Source organism: Muscardinus avellanarius, assembly GCF_963383645.1.
Source record: "Muscardinus avellanarius genome assembly, chromosome: 2".
NCBI lineage: Eukaryota > Metazoa > Chordata > Mammalia > Rodentia > Gliridae > Muscardinus > Muscardinus avellanarius.
Genome location: NC_137787.1, coordinates 189,756,759 through 189,777,434, shown reverse-complemented (window position 1 = coordinate 189,777,434; position 20,676 = coordinate 189,756,759). Strand labels below are relative to the sequence as shown.

General features: G+C 50.3%; 1 protein-coding gene across 3 annotated transcripts in view; it reads left to right on the top strand.

Moving 5' to 3' along the window:
* Positions 1-20,676, top strand: part of STK24 (serine/threonine kinase 24) — a gene marked incomplete at both ends in the record, with an annotated part of 98,181 nt that overhangs the window by 31,152 nt on the left and 46,353 nt on the right. Inside the window, one exon of one of the 3 annotated variants that reach the window (XM_080688778.1) lies at positions 19,987-20,064. The exons of the other annotated variants lie outside the window; for them this stretch is intronic. Within the exon in view, the coding sequence (XP_080544904.1) occupies positions 19,987-20,064 (78 nt within the window). Of the gene's footprint in view, positions 1-19,986; positions 20,065-20,676 lie in introns of those variants that run through there. 3 annotated transcript variants of the gene reach the window in all.

Below are 20,676 nucleotides of genomic sequence, written 5' to 3'. Positions count from 1 at the left end.
GTTTGTGTGTGTTTGTATATGTGCTCCTTTAAACATGGAAATGTTGGGACTCTGTTTTTCTCAAAGTATAAGTTTGTAAATTATAAGAACGTTATTAACAACCGGACAAGAAAAAAACGTAAGACAAAAACAGGTAGATACTGTTAGATGTTTTAGTGTACATCTTGTAAATTTTTTAAATTTTTTGCCGTACTGGGGATGGAATCCAGGGGCATTCTACCTCTGAGCGACACCCCCAGCCCTAATTTTTGTTCTTTATTTTGAAACACTGATTGCAAAGGGCCTCGCTAAGTAGCTGAGGCCATCTGTGAACCGCGATCCTCATGTCTCAGCCTCCTGAATGCTGAGATTACAAGTGAGCACCACCATACCCGGCCTTCTTGTAAGTCTTTTTTTTGTGGCTGTATGTTTTTTTTTTTTAAAATTGGTGCAATGTATTCATACTTCATAATGGGATAAAAATCTTGTGTAGACATACGTGCACACATCACCCAGTTAACCCCTACCCCACACCGTTCCCTCCCCCTCCCTCCTTCCCATGCTTGGCTTAGTGGTTGACATCTAATATTATAGCCGTTTATCCAAAATTAACAATGATAATCTCACATAACAGATTCATTTGTCTGATAGCAAGCTTTGGATGACTTAGAGATAACATTTCAATATTTCTTTTTGCTTTCTTTCTTACCAGAGGATATTTTTTTTTAAGGTGAAACTATCATATATTTTTTCCAGAAAAAAATCTATTCTAACATGAAATATATATGAACTCTAAATACCCAAAACAATCTCAAAAAAGAACAAAGGTAGAAGATGTACATTTTCTGATTTCAAACTTTATAAAGCTACATTAATTGAAACAGTGTAGTACTGCTATAAAGGCAGATATATAAACCAGTGGAGTAAAATAATAAGCCTAGAAATAAATTCTTCCCTATATGGTCAAGTTATTTTTGACAATGTTTCCAAGAACATTTGGTGAAGGAAATAATGATCCTTTCATTAAATATTGTTGAAAAATAATAATTACATGAAAAAGAATAAAGTTGGACCCTTACCTAACACCATATACAAATATTAACTCAAAATAGATAAAAGACCTAAATGTAAATCTTAAGACTATATACTTTTAGAAGAAAACCTGGGTCATAACACTTCACAACATTGAAATTGGCAGTAATTTCTTGGATATGATTTCAAAGGCACAGTCAACAACAGAATAAACAAACAAACTTCCTAAAAAAAAAGAATTGTACATCCAAAGACAATGTAAACAGAGTTAAAAGTTACTGATAGAATGGGGTAAAATATTTCCAAATGCTATATCTGAAGGTATATTAATATTCCAAATAGAAATCCTAAAAAATAACAACAATAAAAGCAAACATTACAATTTAGAAATAGATAAAAGACTAAATAATGAATCTCCAAAGATTTTAACCAATAAACACATGAATATATTCTTCTTTGCTTAGTTGTATGCTGGGTGGAAAATCTTGTTTCTCTGGTTCTGATGTGTATTACCTATTTATTCTTTGTAGTTAATCTCTTTGAGTATTTTCTCTAGAGCTGGTTTTGAAGACATAAATTCCTTCAGTTTCTGTTTGTCGTGGAAGCTTCTTATTTCCCCATCTAATTTGATAGATAGTTTTGCTGGGTAGGAAATTTTTGGCTGGAAGTTGTTTTCTTTCAGAGTTTGGAATATGTTACTCCAAGCCCTTCTGGCTCTCATGACTTGGTTTGGGAAGTCTGGAGTGATTCTAATTGGTTTGCATCTGAATGTCACTTGGCCTTTTGTTTTTGTTGCCTTTAAGATTCTCTGCTTGGCTTCCACATTGGTCATTTTGACAATTATGTGGCATGGGGAACCTCTTCTCTGATCCTGTCTAAAGGGAGTTCTATATGTTTCCTGGACCTGTGTATCGATCTCTTGCTCTATGTTTGGAAAATTTTCTGCTGTTATTTCTTTGAAGATATTATTGATCCCTTTGGTTTCACCTTCTTTTCCCTCCTCTATTCCGATTATTCTTAGCTCTCTTAAAATGGGCCCATATTTCTTCAGGGTCACATTCCTGTTGTCTGATTTTTTTTTTCTAAGTTATAAATTATGTGTTTGATTTTGGAGTGATCTTCTAGGAGCAAGATTCTATTCTCCATGTGGTCTAATTGATTGTTTATACTTTGAATTGAGGCCTTTACCTCAGTGATTGCATCCTTTATCTCTTTTAGACTCTCTCTCAATTCTTTTCGAAGGTCCTGTATTATTTCAACAGTTATATTCCTGATGTGATCTTCTGGAGATCTCTGAATTTCTGTGTTATCAGGTTCTGATAATATGGGGTTGTGGGCATTCATTGCTCTATTGTTGTTCCTCTTTCCCATGATTTCAGAAGTTTGTGCCTTCCCTGGATCACTACGACTTCACTTAGGGTGCTCTGTATCTCGAGTCTGTGGTACTCTCAGCCGCCACTACTCCTTTACTGGGTTGGACTGCAAAATCCCAGACCCAAGGAGATTATCAAAGTCCCTGGGCGTGCAGTATAGGGATTTCTCCTTTAGGGGCCGCAATTTCACGCACGGTTATTGTGCATGTTGATCAGGAGCTGTCGAAGGCACGGTGAACTCGCTGTCGCTGCTGGCAATATGGAGCCGCTGCTACGTCCTCGGCCGTGAGGCTGGCGTTGTTGGCAATATGGTACCGCTGCCATGCCCTCGGCTGTGAGGCTGGAGCTGCTGGCAATATGGTACCGCTGCCACGCCCTCGCCCGTGAGGCTGGTGTATTTCTTTTCTGGTTTTGAGCTCTGTTCTGAGTCCCTGGAAGGCATGTTGAGCTTGGCCACTGGGAGTTTTAGACGTTCATTGCACTGAAAGAACTGCTGAATTACACCCAAATGATCCCGCAGCTGCTCACTTCAGCTCCTTGTTTACCTTTCCTCTCTGGAGCCTGGTGCTGTGAGAGAAGATGGTGCCGGCACGGCCCTGCTGCTGCATTGCGGGCTTGATTTCTGGTCTCTGGTGGTTCTTCTAGTCTTTTTTTTCTCTGTCCCTTGTGTTTACATTTTTTATTTTTCTGCTGATGGCGTTTTCTGGCTATGAAAAGCGCTGATTTTGTGGCAGTAGAGATCCAGTTTTAGCAGGGCTCGTAAACGCTGCTTTTCTCAGTCGCCATCTTCCCGGAAGTCGTGGCTGTATGTTTGAATAACTCCTCCCCTTCAACATAAATAGAATAAGTTCCTGTAATTCTGCTTTTTTGTTGATTTGAGATAGTTTTTGCAGCTTTCAAACAATTATGCAAACTTCAGTGACATGAACCTGTTTTTTGTTCTTTATTTCTGTTTGCAGATACGTTGTTATATAGATTTGGGTCTCTTACTTGCAGATTTAGCACCTTTTCTGGTCACTTGTTTTATATTCCTCTATTTTTTTTTAATTTTAACTTTTTGGTGGTGCCGGGGATGGAACCCAGGGCCTCACACTACCACATTAATTTTATGCAACTTATATCTAGTGGCTTAGCTTAACTCCAATAGCAAAAGTGACCACCCCTCCGTTCTTCTAAATGAATGGACGGTGAACTTGGATGACCTTCCCTCTGGGTTTTACCTGGGGTGACCTTTTTGGTCTTTCATGTAAGAGGGCAGGCTCGCCACGTTCCTACTGATGTCACCAATGTTAGCATTTCTCAGGCTCTCAGGAAGACTCACATTCTCACAGCGGACGCAGTGGCCCTGCCCAGCCAGCCTCAGGCTTCTGCTTATTTTGCACATAGTTCGCCTGCTGATTTGCAGCAGTCTTACCCACATTGGTCTCCAGTACAACCTGCCTCAACACCACTTCCACAAGAACACTGTGAGCCTTGTCTACAGGGTGATGCAATCACGTTCACAGCAGTTTTAAAAACACTTGTCTCATGTTGTCATGAGTACTTGAATTGGACCTAAAATGTCAAGTTTACTTTCTGAAGAATCCACAAAGACCAGAAGGCTCATAATGTAGATTTTGCATAGTGTCTATAAGCTAGCTTGTGTCAGATCCCCCATTAATAACCCGCCTTCGAGGGCCCTGTGTCTTCCCCGAGACCTGGAGACCCAGAGAGCCAGGAGGGCTGGGCTTGCTGAGCTTGTCGAGATGAGGGTCGCCTGAGTACGGCTGGCGTGGGCTCGCTGGCCTGGTGGGCTCAGGGGGCCGGCAGGTGTGAGCAGGTGTGGACCTGGGGCCTGCCTGTCGTGCTTCTCCTGCCCCTGAGCACTCACCTGCGTTAGCGATGTCAGCACTGAGTTTTCTGGCCTCTCCCTGTGGGTGTTTGGGGGTGGCTCCCTTTCCTCACTGCTGGGTAAGTGTCCTGTGCCGGCCGCCGTCAGGCTCTGGGAGCTAAGCCCGGTGCTGCGGGCCTTCAGCTCTGTGTGCTCTCTTCCTGACAGTCAGGGCCACTTTTTAGGGTCCTCGCCTCCATCTGCGGTTTCTGCTTTGGCGTCAGCTGAGCCGTGTTCTTGCCTGCAGAGGCGTGTGCTCGCGTGGACCAGGGTGTTCTGAGCGTGCCCTGAGCGGCGCAGAGCGGGCACACTCAGGGATTCGTGGCAGCTATTTTTGGGCTTGGAGGCCTCTTTTGCTCTGTCCTTCTGGAGTGTTGAGGTTTCTCAAATCTGACCTCTGAATCAGAATTGATTTTCAAGCATATTGTGAGAGTTATAGTTAATGCATGCATACTTCACGTGGCAGTCCTGCCAGGGGGAACACATTCGTTGCATTATTCATTTGGTTTGCCCTTCAAGTGCTCAGCTCTCTTCTGGGAGAGAGACAGCTCTCCAGGGTCCCCGAGGAGAGAGGGCTTTCACTGTAGGCCACGTCCGTGGTTGTTTGAACTCTCTGTGCCTGTGGCCCCACCATGGGTCTTTGCCTGCATTTTAAGGCCTCAGGTCGCTGCGGTCAGGCTCATTCCCTAGTGCCGTGGCTGGCCGCAGGCTGGCCAGAGGGTCTGAGGCCTTCTTTTCTGTCCCCTTATCCCCATAAATACAGTTCTTGTGGGCCCTATGCTCGGATTTTGAGTTTGGAAGTTATAGGGTCTGAATTGGTGTAGCCGTCCATGGTGACGTCACCACCACGTGACTCTGTGGACGTGGGGAGTGGCCTCCTGCTGGCCTCTCAGGAGCTTGACTCTGTGGACGTGGGGAGCGGCCTCCTGCCAGCCTCTCAGGAGCGGGCTGGCTTCTCCCCTACTTTGTGTTTTGTGCCCCAGGACAAGGGGTTCAGCACAGAAGGGCGCAGTGGAGGATAGGAGCCAGGAGACCTGGGGTTCATCAGGCCACACCGTGCGGTGTTTAATGTGTCTGTAGTGGGCGTTTGCTCAGTGTGACAAGCTGTTTATGTGAAAAGCACAAAGTATACAGCGTGAGGGGTCACTAACCAGGGGAGTTGAGCACACGGTGGTTTGCCTGTAGCCTGAGTGTGTCCCCCAAGGGCTGCTGTGTTGGAAGCTTGGTTCTCAGTGTCGCCTGTTAAGGGGGGGTTTGGGCCTTCATACGATGGGCCCAGTGGGAATAGATTAGGTCTGGGGGAGCCTCAGCCTTGCAAGAGATTAAGGTAGTTCAACAGGACTCTGTTAGGTCCCAAGAGAGTTGTCATTGAAGAGCAGGACTGGCCCCTCCCGGGCTTCCCGTCCTAGTCCTGTGAGCTCTGCTCACATGTGCTGCTGTTGTGACTTGCGTGCCTGCTGCCGAAGTCAAGGGGCTTTCGCTTAAAGCTGAGTATGCTCTGAGCCTCTAGGCTGAGCTGAAGAAACCTGTTTTCTTTATACACTACCAGGCCTCAGGTATTTTGTTAAAGCAAGGGTAAAAGAAAGCTACGGACTGTGAGGTTGCCTCCAGCTAGGTTACCAGCAGTAATCTGCCAGGCTGGGAGGCAGTTGGAGCCAATTTGTTGGTGGACATTGTTTTCTTCTTGTTGCGTACAAAGGATGTTTCGCTCTCCTTTTTTAAAATTTAAATCAGTCCTCTTGCACTTTCTCTAACAGACTGGAGTGCTGGCTAGACAGTGCTTCACCAGGAGTATTTATTTAGGCGCACACACCTTCCAAAAGGTCTGCTTTCAGGTCTGCTGACACGCCTTCCGCACTGGGGCCAGCGGAGCACACACAGAGCCCCGGATCCTGGGTTACTGTGGTCTTGAGTGCGGCCTGGGTCCTCCGGCGGGGGTAAGAAATGAGAATTTATGAAGAGCCTGTGGTCAAAGTCTGCGTGGATCCAGAGCAGCAAGTGGAATGAGAAGACTGGATTCCTCCTTGCTTGACGTCTGTCTGCTGGCGTACCAAGGGCACGAGCAGTCTCCCGCGGAGGAAATTCACCGGTCTCCTTTTGAAACGGAGGGTTTTATATACATTTCTCAGCTCGTAGCAACAGCCACGGAGTCGTTGGATGCTGGTGTCACTCTTCCTGGTCCACGCTCCCTGCAGGTCATGAGGTCCCACGTGGGCCCGCTTGGTCCCAGGTGTCTGCGGGCCAGCAGCTGCCCTTTAGATCCCCAAGAGGCTGCGCTTGCGTACAGATGCCACGTCTGGTTAAGGCCTAGGCTGTTGGGACATACTGGTTCGAATCTTGCCTCTGCTGCACACTTGGTTGTGACCTTGGCAGGTCTAACCTTTGTGCTATGATTTCCTTATCTTCTAAGAGGTGATTAAATGGTTTACTTCCCTAGGGACAGTGTGCTGGTGCATTAATAAGTTGGCAACGTCTAAGTAATAATAACATTTCTCCAGAAGGAATTAAACAATTTATTTTAAATTATTTTGTAATTTTCCTGAACGCTTTTCCCTTCTGGATCTGATACTTACCTCATCGTCCTCATTTTCTACTTATAACCCTAAAGCTTCCACAATGTAGCTAATAAGAAAACTTTTTTTTTTTTTTTTCAGTACTAGTGTAGGGATTGAACCCAGGGGCATTTTACCTCTGAGCCACACCCCCAGCCCTGTTTTATATTTTACTTTGAAATAGGGTTTTGCTAATAAAAAGGGCTGGGTGTGTAGCTCAGAAGAAGAATGTCCTGGGCTCAATCCCTAATACTAAAAAATGACAAAAAGTGATGTGTTAGGTTTTCTTCTGAACAGCTGTGGCTTGTTTGCAGTGCTAGGGAGTGAACCCGGAGCCTTGTACAAGTCAGGCTGGCAACAGTTTACCTTTAAGGCTACCTCTGTATCCTTTTTCTTTTGAGACAGGCTCTCACTAAATTGTCCAGTCCAGCCTTGAACTTGGCATGCTCCTGTCTCAGCCTCCTGAGTAGCGGGGATTGCAGGCATGTACCACTGTATCCGGCTGAGGTGATTTTGCATATCGTGAGGTTTCCTCTTAAATGTTAGGTGTACAAATCATAGATTTTTAGAACTTTATGAATGGCGCATCTGTCACCACAAATCAGGTAAAATTTTCATCTCCTTAGTAGGACACTTCAGGCTCATTCAGAGTTAATCTCTGTTCTCACCCAGCCTCAGCTTCTCTGCTTTGTATAACTTTGCCCTTTCTGGACATTGCGTATTGATTGAGTTGTGTAGTGTGTGAGGTTCCCGAGGTTAATGGTCAGGCGCGTGTCAATCATTCCATCGCTTTTGTTGCTGAATAGCCTTGCAGTTCTGTTGAGTGGTGCAGGAGAGATGCTCCTGAGGCGTCCCGGCTGCCAGCGCCTGGCTCCCTTCAGTGCAGTCACGGGATGATAGGCGCTGGACCAAGAAGAGCTTTGTGTTGGCCATCTGATGCTCGGGTGCTGGGTTTGGCACATTACCCTGCCCGTAGCCAGCACTTGTCAGCTCATGAGTGAAAAATGGTTCTTACATATTAAATTGTTAAAAGAGCGAAAAAGAATGTGCACAGGAAGCGTTTGGCCTCCAAAGGCCTGCGGTGTGTGCTCCGTGGTCCCGTAGGAAAGCGTGCTCAGCTGATCCGGCAGGTCACCTGCAGAGCTCCTCCTCCTCCCAGGGATTGCCTGCGACAGCTGACTTGCCTGCCAGTCGCCCATCTGCTTGGCGCAGAGCCTGCTGGGTTTCTGTGAGATGAAGCATTTGGCTGACACTTGAGTGCCTCGACTGCTCCCATTCTCTGCCCTTGGAGCCCCACCTGGAGCTAGAGGAATGCTCCATGACATTGTGTGTGTGTGTGTGTGTGTGTGTGTGTGTGTGTGTAGCATGTGTGAATTCCTGTTTGTGACAAATCAACCTTGTCCCTGACCTTCTCATTGCTGTTCTAGCCACTTCACTCTGGTGCCTCCAAAAGATGGGCTTTCTGGTAAAGGAGAGGCTTCTATTGATTGAGATCTGTGTGTACCAAAACAGAGTTCAGCTCTTGCACAGTACACCTGGGAGACGAGCGCTTCTTGAGGAACTGGAGGTGGCATCGGCTTTAGTCCTTCTGTTGGTAACATGGTCTAGCGTGGCAGCCAGGGGTGGGCTTTGCCAGGCGGGGGCAGCTTACGGGCACTTTGGCGAGGACAACCTCTGGGCCAGGCAGACCCGAGCCTCAGCACCCTCCTGGCTCACCAGTGTGGTGGGGGCCTCGGGGGTGTTGTAAGATCTGGGAAGGAGTCCTGGTGTGGCGTGCGGGAGGAGCCTTGGAAGCAGAGCTGTAGTCTGTAGTCCTCTTTGTTCTGTCTGATCTCCCTGGCTCTGTTGCTTACACTCTGGGTGGGTTTATTTATTTATATTTATTTAATTATTTACTTATTTTTGCAGTACTGGAAATGGAATCCAGGGGCATTCTACTTCTGAGCTACACCCCCAGACCTTTTTTTTTTTGGTGGTACTGGGGTTCCCGGAAACCCTTCTACTTCCAGAGTACACTCCCAGACCTATTTTATATTTTTATTTGGAAACAGGGTCTCTTAAGCCAGCTAGGCTGGCTTCGAACCAGCGTGATCCTCCTGTCTCTGCCTCTCAAGCGCAGGGATTACAAGTGTGCGCCACCACGCCCAGCCCCAGACCTATTTTTTATTCTTTATTTTGAAACAGGGTCTCACTGAGTTGCAGAGGGCCTAAGTAGTAGCTGAGGCTGTCCTTGAACTGTAATCCTCCTGTCTCAGTCTCCCAAATCTTGGGATTACAAGCGTGCACCACCACGCCTGGCTTGCACTCCGGTTTTAACAAGCAAGGTGCCAGGGCTTTTCCTCAGTAAACTACATAATTGATTTGGAAGGTATTAGTGTATTTTTCAACAAGTGCCTGCCCAACAAAACTGCTCCAGCGGTTCCTCTCCTGGGGACTTGGAGGGGCAGAGTCCTGTGGGCTGGGACTGGCCCTGAGCAGTGTGACCGGGGTGAGCTCCCGCTGTCATCCTGCCTCAGGCGGCTGAGGGGGAACTCAGATGAGATGCCCCAGCAAGAGTGCCGGGAGTGTGGTGTAGGCGGGCTGTCAGCAGAGCAGCTGAGGCCCAGTCTTTTGTCCAGTGCCTGCCAGTGAGGCACACCACACTGAGTGTGGGAGTGGGGCAGGCCTGCCTTGGCAGTGGCCCTGTTCTCTCTCCCGTGACCTCCAGAGCGTGGAGCTCCCCAGGGTAACGGAGCAGGTGCGTGTGGGGTGCCAGGGCTGGGCTCGGGAACTGACACCTCTGTGGTGCAGAATTCCCCTTCATCTTTAATGGCTTTTCAGATTGCATCTCCACATATTTTTAGTAGCTGGAACAGCTTCTACCTTGAGCATCTCATTTAAAGGCAGGTGCTGGTACTAGTATTCTCAGTGTGTTAGGGAACGGGGAATTAGGACCACTAGTTGTTTGGATCTGGAGGCCTAGACGTGGAGACTCAGAGGGTTTAACGTGCCTACCACAGTTTTCTTTTTTGTCAGACACTGTAGAATGTTTATTTAGGTTTTCTTCTAGATTATGTGGTGGTTGTAAAGTTGAAATAATATCTATACTCCGGTGGAAGAGCGTGTACTAAAGGAGACTGGGGCATTTGTAATATACTTAAAAAATTCAGGAAGATAAAGTGACTTGTACTCAGGAGAGGACACTTGGGTGTTCATGGACACGGGCCGGGATGGACCTACCTCAGAGTGGTCAGTAAGTTTATTGTAACCCGAAGGGAAGCACGTTTCTGTGTTTAGGTCTCACATTTAAAAAATGGGTTTTTGTCAATGAGCAGTAAGATTTTTCTTGGAGAGTATTTGAAGACTGGAAGGAGCCTGTCAGTTTCTTGAGTTTCCTGGAGCCGTTTGTCAATGTGCTTATTGGGCAAAGGTTTGTATTTTAGTGACGTTATGTTAGCCACCAGGTCATACACAAAGCATTCTTTGGGGCTGGAGATGGGTCTGGGCGTGGGAAGAGAGTGCAGCTGCAGGGAGGTGTGAGAGGGAAGATGGAAAGGCGGCTGCGGGCCCTTCCCCAGGCCTTCCCAGGCGAGCAGGAGCCAGGGGGAAGCTTTTCAGGTGTCCTGGCAGCGCAGGGCTGCAGAGATTGGGAATACCATTTTCTAGATAGGCTGCTTGTTCTTAGGGCCCTGGCTGGATGCTCTTCTGGAGAGTTTAACTAACAGCAAGGCTGGGGTCTCCTCCCCACTTGTGGCTCCCCGTGCAGCCCAGGTGCGAGAACTGCCCACAGTGCGAGGTCCCTGCTGGGGACAGCTGAGTGCAGAGCAGACATCCGAGTCCCTCGTCCTGCAGCATCACTTCTGAAAGTGCAGAGCCTGTGTTGGTGGTGAAGGCTGCTGCTGGGTGGTGGTGCTGGTGTTCATGCACTTAGCACCTTTCAGGGTGCAGGCCTGCCCAAGAGGAAGCGGCCTTGCCCAAGGTTTGCTCCTTTCCATCAGGAGCCCAGTGTCCTGAAAACCAGAGTCCCATCTTTGGACTTCTTATCTGAGTTAAAATCAGGAGCCTGAGGTCCCACCCTGTTCTGTTCATGTCAGCCTGTGTGGGAGTTGAGCTGCTGCGGGGCATGGGGTTCAGTTGAGGTCCTCAGCAGGACACTTCCTGTAGGGGAGGCTGGCCAGGGGGAGGCAGGAGGCCAGAACTGCATGGGCTTTGAACATTGCAGGGCTCTCTGGTGGTGGGATATTTGCCTGGGAAAATCCCCATGAAAAGAATTTGGTTGTATTGGTCTGTTTGGCTTTAGCTTATAAGCATTACCTTGGCCATAGCTGTATGTATTTCTGTATGTTCAGATACCTTTTAAAAAGGCCAGCTTCAGCCGGGCATGGTGGCACATGCTTGTAATCCCAGTATTAGTGAGGCTGAGACCAGAGGATCGTGGTTCGTGGACAGCCTCAGCTCAGCTACTTAGCAAGGCCCTTTGCAACTCAGTGAGACCCTGTTTCAAAAATAAAAAGACTAAGTAGCTCAGAGGTCGAATGCCCCTGGGTTCAGTCTCCAGTGCAGGAAAAAAAAAAAAAAAAGCCAGCTTCATTTTCTGATGGGGTGTATTGGGAAGACCATGGTGAAGCGTGAGCTTTAAAGTGGTTAGGAAGAGAAACCCTCGTGGATTCATAGGCACGACTTGGACAAACTACCAGTGCTACTTTCAACACAGAGGGCCTCTTGAAATTTAATGGTGTGAATAATCTGATGAGATGGGTCCTCAGGGTATGTTATTTACTTGTAATTAGCTTGATGATCTCTTTATATGGGAAAAATAATTTGTATTAAGAAGTAGGAAATCGGCATAAAGTTCAGCTATTCCTAAAATCTGCAGTGGTTTTTCGTCTCTTTGGGACCGTCTACTTTGTGTTGTACATTTCATGTTCTTAGGTCAGTGTGTGCTCTGGCGATTCTGAGAAAGGTCTCCTGAGTTCAGTGCTGTGGCAAGATGAGGGGCCAGCTCTGTGGGTTGGTGGTCGCTGGCCACGTTGCCTCTGCCACATGTTTGCAGGGGGCCTCGCTTTCCCTTTTATACTGGAAGGGTCTCTTGCCCTCCCCAGCCTGGGAGGCAGGCCTGTGGGCTCCACTGATTTCCCCGAGAAGGTGGGAACGCTGGGTCGGGGCAGCGGCATGTCTGGGTGTCCCGGCAGGCGGGGCCAGCTTTCGCTCACTTTCATGCACTTTCTACTTTTCTTGCTGGAGGTTGGGAGAGTGATGGAGAGGCTCAAGTTCGGAGTCCCCTGGCCATGGCTCTGGTTCATGCTCTGTGCCTGGGACTGGCCGCAGATCTGTGGTGCCTGGAGGAAAGCGCCTGCTGAGAAAGCACCCAGAAACAGCCCTGCTCTCTTCCTGCTCCCTGCCCAGAACTTGTGCAGGGCCTTGAGCGTCTCTGCCTCTGTCGCGGTCGCGGGCTGTGGTGCGGGGATCTGGCTCCCGCCTCGGCAGGGGTGAGCACAGAGCTGCCCCCATGAGTCCCACTTGGCCTGCGAGGCGCGCTTGCGTTCTGTACGCTGCTGTGCAGAAACTCTCGGTAGGATTTCTTTTTGGCAGGTGCTCTGGGAACCACACGGATCTCTGGCAAGTGGGTGTGAGAGAGCGTGCCATGCACGTTGTTCCCCAGGCCACCATCCCCCTGCGCTGGGCCGCGGCGTGCCCTGCACACGGCCCCTTCCTATTTTAAGAGATTTGGTGGTCCCCGTCCTGGCATTTATAAGGCTCATGATCTCTGTAGATAGGCACTTGTGCAAGAGTTTTCATGTTGCAGCGTCACTGTTGGCCCTAAGAGCTTCGTAGTTTGGGCAGGGGTCTTTAGGACCCTAAAATGTGTTACTTGATGGAAGTCAGGCATCTCTTGAAGGCTTGTGCCATCCTCCCACATCTTTGGGGAATTTTAGCCTGTTAGAAGTGATTTACTAAGTTATCTTTAAAATGCAAAGGCCCTGGGCTACCTCTTTTGTCCTTGCTAATCACTTTTGGTGCTGGGAACTCTGCAGGCTTCCTTTTCTGCCTGAGTGCCTGTGCAATACCCAAGCTCTGACTACTTTCTGTATTTTAAAAGTAATGCCAAAGCATTTGAAATTGATACATTTTGAAATTAGTACAAAAGATTTTCCCAGTACGTTCCCAGTACCGGCACAGTTTGGTGTGTGTGTCTTTCTTTGAGTTGAAGTGTCCACCACCCAGCTGGTCCCTCCACCCCAGAGCCTGTCCTGTGGTACCCTGCTCTCACACCTCCTAGCCCCAGCAGCCATGGCTCTGCTCTCTGTCACTCGGACTTGTCACCTCGAGAATTGCCTAGGAATGTACCATCCAGTATGGGACAAGTTCCTGGTGCTGTGTTAAGGTGCCATATGGTGAGAGTACATGGGGGATTGGAAAGAGGTGTTGAGTTCGGACTTGGCTGAACTGACCTCAGGTGCCAGTGTGGTTGCTTGAATCAGTGAAGTAAGTGGGCCTGTAGGCGACTGTCTGCAGAGCCGGCAGGTCTGGAACAGGCCTGTTGGAGGATCTGCTGTCGTAGGGGTGTGCAGGGAACCAACTCAGGCCGTGGCCCCGGAGGGGACAAGACCAAGGGCTACAGATGGGATGTAGGGGAAAGGAAGGAATTGGGGACAGAAGTCTCCAGCATTCAGAATGTCAGGTAGTAATGCTGTTAACACTGAAATGCATGGTGATAGGGCTTGGGGAGGCTCAGGCTGGCACAGCAGCACAGGTCTTTGCTGGTAAGGCTGGAGCTGGCGACAGGCTTCCAGTCGGCTCGGTCAGTGGGGCGTGATGGGGTGGAGAGGAGAGGATCCTGAGCTTTGTGGATCTAGGGCTGCTTACCAAGTTCAAAAGCCGCAGAGGCCATGCCTGCCACCATCTTACCCGCCCCATCCAGACCAGTGTTCTGTGTTGCTGCAGGGATGGTTATGTGACAAATACTCGGCGTTGAAACACATCGAATAAGGAGGGCAGCTGAGCTGTGGCTGGAGCGCCCAGTGTGGTCAGACTGAGCAGTTCATTTGCAGCACTTGGAATACCATGTGTGTTTTTCATTTCTAGAAATGGTCAAAAGAAAATGATAGTATCTCTTCAGGTTTAAAAATCTCCTATAACTATTTTAATGAATTATCTCAAGGGATTTTCAGGTATAATAAGTATGTAGAAGCCCAGGTTCTACAGTGTCTTTTTGTAGATTTTGGAGGAAAGGAGGATACTGTACACTTCAGTTTTTCCTCAAAGCCGTTAGGGTCTTGGCGCCTGCCCTGCAGTGGCTGACTTTGCCACTAGGTTGGGCCCAGAAGCCCAGGTGTTGCCTCTGGGGAGGAGAGGGAACCTCAAAGTGCTCTCCTTTGGGCTTGGGGAACACAGGGTCAGAATGGAGAATGGAGAAATCTCTGGTTGTCTTTCTCCAGGTTTAGTTACCCTGCATGTGGTCGGTACAGATGCTTCTTGAGTTTGGGGTCACGTTCCAACAAATCCCTCAGTAAACTGGAAATGTATTTAGTGTGCCCAGCCTAGCTGAGCCGTGGTGCCTTGCATAGCACGGACCTTTCCCTTCCAGTCGCGCCCAGCTTTTCGAGAGGAGCACACCGCGTGCTGCTAGCCCAGGGACAGATCCGGATTTGAAGTTTCAAGTCTGATTTCTACTAAATGTGGATCACTTTCACACCTTCGTAAAGTAGAGAATTCCCATCGTAACCGTTAGTCTGGCCTTTAGTGGTGAGAATGGGGATCTGCAGATGGTTGGGGCTTTACTTTGGAGTGTGAGGATAGCCAGCAATCGTGCACGTCTCTGGTCTGTCCTGGGCCGGCCCAGGTCTCACTGGAGGAGGAAAGCGAGGGGCTGACTTCGCACACGTGAGGTGCAGACTGTCCCGTGGGGACACAGTGTCCAGCCTGTTTGGGGACAGATCTTTGTGCTCCACGGAGCCCTTCTCATGAGTTCAGAGTTGCTGTTTCAACCACGACTCTGTCCTGTGCCATAGAGCACCCTCTTGCTTTTGTCCATGGAGTCTGGTCTTGAAGGACGCGGGTGACGGGAGGAGGAGCGAGTCTGTCGCTGCTCAGCACTGTCTGCGCGGCAGGGTCCCGGGGACGCCTGCCATATGAAGGGCTCAGCCTCTCTTTCCTGATGTTTCGGGCAGCATGTCCTCTCTGCTCTTGTGGCGGCTGGACATGGCCCTGCAGGTATAGCCGGGAAGTGCCTGTCTTTGTGGCTCAGATGGTCACTGGTCCTCCCTTCATCCAGAGTCCAGTGCTGCTTTTGGACTGCATTTGCCCCTCTCCCTGCCCAGGTTTGCTTGTGCCTGCTTGCTTTGTGCTTGTGTGCACTTGCGTGTGCAGTGGGCAGAGTGTGCGGGGCACCGAGCAGCCTGCGATCTTGATCCTGACCTGTGGGGGGTTTCCCCATCCTTGCTTCTGTCCCAGCACCTGGTCCCTGTGCGGTCCCCATGTCCTCACTGCCACCCGCATCCCATCTCCTCCTGTCTCTGTGCGTTTGGATTAGGGAGAAAGGGAGCTGGTTTTGTTTGGCGATGCCAAGGCTGGTAAACTGACAAGCTTAGTGTGTGTGTGGGGCTGCAGCAGGGCCGACCAGGCAGGAGGAGCATTGATGAGTGGGGCTTAATTCCAAATGGGTCAGGCTTTTCCTTTATTTTTTACAAATTTGTTTGGTTTCTCCTGGTCCTATTTCTATAAGCACACACTTTGCCGTTTGTCAGTCTTACATATGGTGTTTTGTGGGTATGCAGCTTTTATCCCAGGATTAAAGATTAATCTGACATAGGCATTTCTCCCTCCAATACCAGTACTATGTAGCCAGCCTAAGCAGGGAATCTGCGGAGAACCTGCCTGCTCTCCAGGCTCTGGGCCAAGGAGCTTCACATAAACTGCCTCATTGAGTCCTCATGACCATGCCGAGAGGAACATGCTCCTGTGTGCCCCGTTTTATGGATGAGAAAACCAAGCCAAAAGACATCCATAGCTTTTCCCAGGTCACAGCAGGCAGAGGGTGCAGGGTTAAAACCCAGCCAGCCGGCTCCGGCGTCCTGCGTTCTGCGTCCTGGAGAGTAACCTCCCAGGACACTGGTGTTTTGAGGTCTAAGCCTGTCTTCTCTTGCTTACTTAGGGTGCTTTTACTCTATTTCTGTTTGTGTTTCAAGACATTTCAGTGTTTCTTTCTGCTGGGTGGGAGATGCGGAGTCATGATGGGCAGGGACCAGGGATAGTTTCCTAGAATTTATTGACAGACGCGTGGACACCCGTGTTGGAGGTCACCGTGCACAGGTGCGGCTTCACTCCGTGTTTGCCAAATGGAAATGCGTGTGTTGGTGTTGACTCCCATGTTAGGACGGCTTGCTCTGTACCATACTGTGCACATCTACAGATGCACAGAGGAGAGGCGATCCATAAAAATTCGGCCAGAGAAATTTGCTTTGTGATTTTCAACAACATCCGTTTAGGATTTCTAATCATTTTGTCTAGATGTAATCTTGTCATTTTTCACAGTGAATGGTTAGCCATTCAGGGTAACTGAAAAATTAGAGAGCTGCTTTATGTGTTCAGAAAGCAGATTTAAGATTAAAAAAGATAATGTTTACAGGCACCGTAAATTTTACAGGAGAATTTATCTGCCTGTGGTTTTTCTTTCTTTTTTTTTTTTTTTTTTTTTTTTTGGTGGTACTGGGGATCCTGGAAGCCCTTCTACCTCCAGGCTACGCTCCCAGACCTATTTTATATTTTTGAAACAGGCTCTCTTACGCCAGCACGGCTGGCTTCGAACCTGCGCGATCCTCCTGTCTCCGCCTCCCAAGCGCGGGGATTACAAGCTTGCGCCACCACGCCTGGCTGCCTGTGGTTTTTCTGAAAGTCTAATTTCTTAGCACCTGACTTGAATTTAGATGGTGTTTTTTGTTGAGAGTCCTGAAAAGTGCCAGGCCCTAGGTGAGAGCTCAGGGTGACTGTGGGGTCTGACCGCTGTGTGTGAGGAGGGCCTTAGTGCAGGCGTGGTGGCCGCGCTTGCTGTGCTGTTGGTGTGCCCTCGCTGTCAGCCTGCCGTGGGCTTCTCGGTGGCCCCGGCCTTGGGTGGCTGGTTGAGCTAAAGAGCGTTCTTCACGTACTTGGTAAGGTGCTCCTGTGAAGTTGGGGTTCCTGCACTTGCGCTCCGCTTTTCAGTGGTGGCTGTCCTCCCCCTCCTCCCACAGATGGGTGCTCCCCAGGCACGCCAGGGCCGGGCATGAGCAGTGGGGTGCCCTCCTCCCCTCTCGCCCTGGGCTGGGAGTGTGAGTTAGGATATTAGGATCTGTGCGACCTTGACCGTCCCATGTTAGGGCCGAGCCTCTGGGCAAGGTGCCAGCCGGCCTTCCTGACTAGAGGCCAGTGCTCAGCCCAGCACTAGCCTTTATGAAAGCAGGATTCTCACGGTGGTGGGCACGATGGCATCTTTTCTGCCGAGGAAATCTGTGGTCTTCAGCACAGGTTCTGGCAGCAGAGTCTCCTTCCTTCTTGAGGCAGGTCATCTCTGGCCTTGCTTCTCTTTCCTGGGCCACACCATGTGGAAATGAGCGTGTGCAAAATCTGCCAGCATGGCCCTGCTTGCAGCAGCGCCTGCTGAGAGCTCTTAGCAGATGGCCACCTCTTGCCAAGGGTGGTCTCAACCCCCTTGACAGCTGCACACTTGAGCGGATGCGGGCACTAGGTATGGGTGGCAGTCCTGGGAAGGTCTTTGTGGAGGACAGGAAAACAGTGAAAACAGCTGTTTCCTAAGCTGTCTTAGGGCAAGCTGAGGAATCTGGCCAGGTTATCACAGCCAAGCCCTCCTCTGGAGAGCACAGAGCGGCTGCCTGCCCTCCCGGGGATGGGCTCTCTGCTCCAACCGTTCTCCCCTGTGTCCTCTCACCCGTTGTTGGGTCACACATCACCCCAGAACTTGGTGAACTAGAACGGTGGCGACTGGTATTTTTCAACATCCCTGGGGTGCTGGCTTCTTGGGGCTCCCCTGCGTGGCTGTGGTCAGCTCGGGAGTGGCTGGGCGTCTCTGTGTGGCCTCTGCACATAAATAGTGTTCCAAGTGGGCTCAGGCCAAAGCTGCGGGGTGCCTTAAAAATTCACCTTAGGAACATACAGAGTCATAGGGAATCACAAAGCCAACCCATTTTTGGGGGTGGGAAGTCAGGCTCTGGCTTGCTGGGAGCAGCAAAGTCAGCGAGAGGTGTGATCTGAGGCGCATGGGTTATTTATTGGGGCCGTTATGGTAGGAGTCTGCTAGCCTGCCTTCTGGTCCCTAAGACCCAGAGTCCCTCATACCTGTAGGATCTGCCCTTCTGTCCTTTCCCCTCCCTCCTGCCCAGCAGAGCAACCGAGGGTGGGCTGGATGTGAGTGGCCTCTACTGGTCCTCTCTCCATTCAGGGAACTGTGATCTGAAAAGCCACATCTCAGTGTTAGGGGCAGGACGGGATGAGGGTCTGCAGTTGCAGATCTTTTTGTTCAGAGGTGGGAGTGAGAGACCCCCCCAGGGGTTCTCACAGGACCTGCTGTTTGGGCAGCACTGGGCTTCTAGCATCAGTTTCTGTGCTGGCTCTTGGGTAGCAAACCAGCCCAAACATACCGACTTCTCGCCTTAGATTCCTTGGGTTGCTGGGCAGTTTTACTGGCCTTTCTGGGCTCTCTGTACAGCTGGTGGCACAGTTGAAGCTGGGTGGCCTGGCACATGCTGGGACCTCTCCTGTTGTCCAGGCCGACTGGACGTCTCTGCGCTGGCTGGGAGGAGCGTCAAGGTCACTTTCATGGACTGTGGCCGCTAAGGGGCAGGACTCAGGGACAGTTATTTTTGTAACTGTCTCCTACATTATCTTCCGCTTTGTAAGGGGTTGGGTACATTCTTGTTGCACCTCTTTCCTTTGAAATTAACTCAGCCTTCAAGAAGGAAGGGCACTCTTTTTATTTGTGTAAGGGTGGGGCAGGGAGTGGAGGAGCTCACCTAAAGCCAGCCTTGCCTTCCAGCAGTTGCCTGGCCCAGCTCTGCATGGCCCCCAGTTCCCAGGCTGGCTCTCCATATGTGGCCCCTGGTCTAGCAGCAGCCCCCCCCTCTGGCAGCTCTCTGGTTTCTAGACCTGACCCCCTCCTGGCTGCATCAGAAACCCCGCCAGGGCCTAGCAGGCATCCAGGGGATTCCAGCTGACTACCCTCCGACTTGGGATTCTAGGCCCTTGCCCCCTCTCCTCACCCTGCCCTCAAGGGGTGTGGCCTTCAGCTCTCCCCCGCCCTCGTCTCTCCAGTTAGGACACTCCTGTGTTGTCTAACCTGGATCCTGTTTGTGTCTGTGCAAGTCTGGGGCTTTCTTCCGCGCAGGGCGCACTTACTGGTCATTGGGGCCGTGCCACTACTGGAGCATAGGCATATGGTTGTGAGGCAAGACATGGTCCCCAGGCCCCTCAGCTTCTGGGAGACAGTGCGAAGCAGGAGCAGGCCGGCCCAGGTCAGCAGGGCGTAACCGGTCCTGTGAGTTCACACTGGGTTGAAGTGTCTGGATAGAAAGAGATGATACCTGGCTAAGAGACAGGTCCTGGGAATTCATCCTCCAAGGGAGGACGGGAGCCGTGGGGTGAAAGTTGTCCTCTCAAAGCAGTTTAGAGCAGTGCTCCTCTAGAGGGGCTGTTCCTTAGAATTAAAAAGCACGGGTTTAGTGCACCCTTAACCCCACCACTATAAATGTCAAGTGTCCCAGGTGGCTCTGACTAGCCAGGCTTGGAAGCACTGACCCTGGCACTGTCTGGCCCCCCACCCCCAAGAGAAGGAAAAGGGAGGCCTGGGATGGAACCTGGGGTGTCCTGCGCGTGGCACTTCCCGGAACCAGGTGCTAGAGGAAGAGCTGAGAGCCAGGCTGCGGATGCCAAAGGACTGGAAAGTTACAGGGAGGGGGAGGGCGTGGCTGACCGGCTCAACCCAGGGCTCTGCCTCACTGGTGACCAGAGGCAGTGGAGCCAGACTGCGGCCGCGGAGGAGAGGACGAGGACGGCAGGTGCAGGTGCCCGCCAGGGACCTTCCGAGGAAGCAGCCCAGGAGGAGGCGGCTGCCGGCCAGGCAGGGTGCTTTGGTTTGTGTGTGATGGGAGAGACCTGAGCATGTGCCCAAAGGGAAGAGCCGGTAGAGAGGAGTAGATGGAGGGGCAGAAGGATGGAGTCCAGGGCCCTGCTCTTAGGATTGGCCTTGAAGAAAAGGAGGGCCACCCCACCTCCTCCTGGAGAGAAGGAGGTAAGGGAGAAGGGAAGACTGGAGTTTGTAGCTACTGACATTGGCAGTGGCCGTCCACTTCTGCTTCGTTATGCTTGAAAAAGAAATGCGTGCCCCTCTCCCCAGTTCTCTAATCCTAGTGGCTTGTGTTACGCAGTAGGATGGAGACGCAGGTCCCTGGGAGCCTGTGGGGTGAGGGGGATGTGAGTGACTGCTGGGGATTCTCTGGAGTTTTGGGGGGATATTATGAAAATGTCTTTGAAGGGGGTTCACCTGGAGTAGCTGACAAGTTTGAAAATAGTAAGATGTTTTAGGGATAGCCACTACCTTCAGAAACGATTCCTACTTAGGAAACGATCTTGGTCTCTGACCGCTGGTCACGGCAAACGCAGGGGTCTGGACTGTGTTGTTAAAGCCTGGAACGCATGGTCAGGCTTCCTGAGGATCTTCCGTCCCTAGGAGACATGGGAGACAGCTCCGTGGCTGAGAACAGTTAGCAGTCGCCTAGGCAGATATGGAGGGCACCTGTCAGCCACCCTGTTGAGATGTGTTCTGCAGCCCTTCAGCTAGGAAGGCGAGTGGAGTTTCATCATTAACGCCACAGGAAGGTTTTAGTCTCTGAAGCCTGGGAGG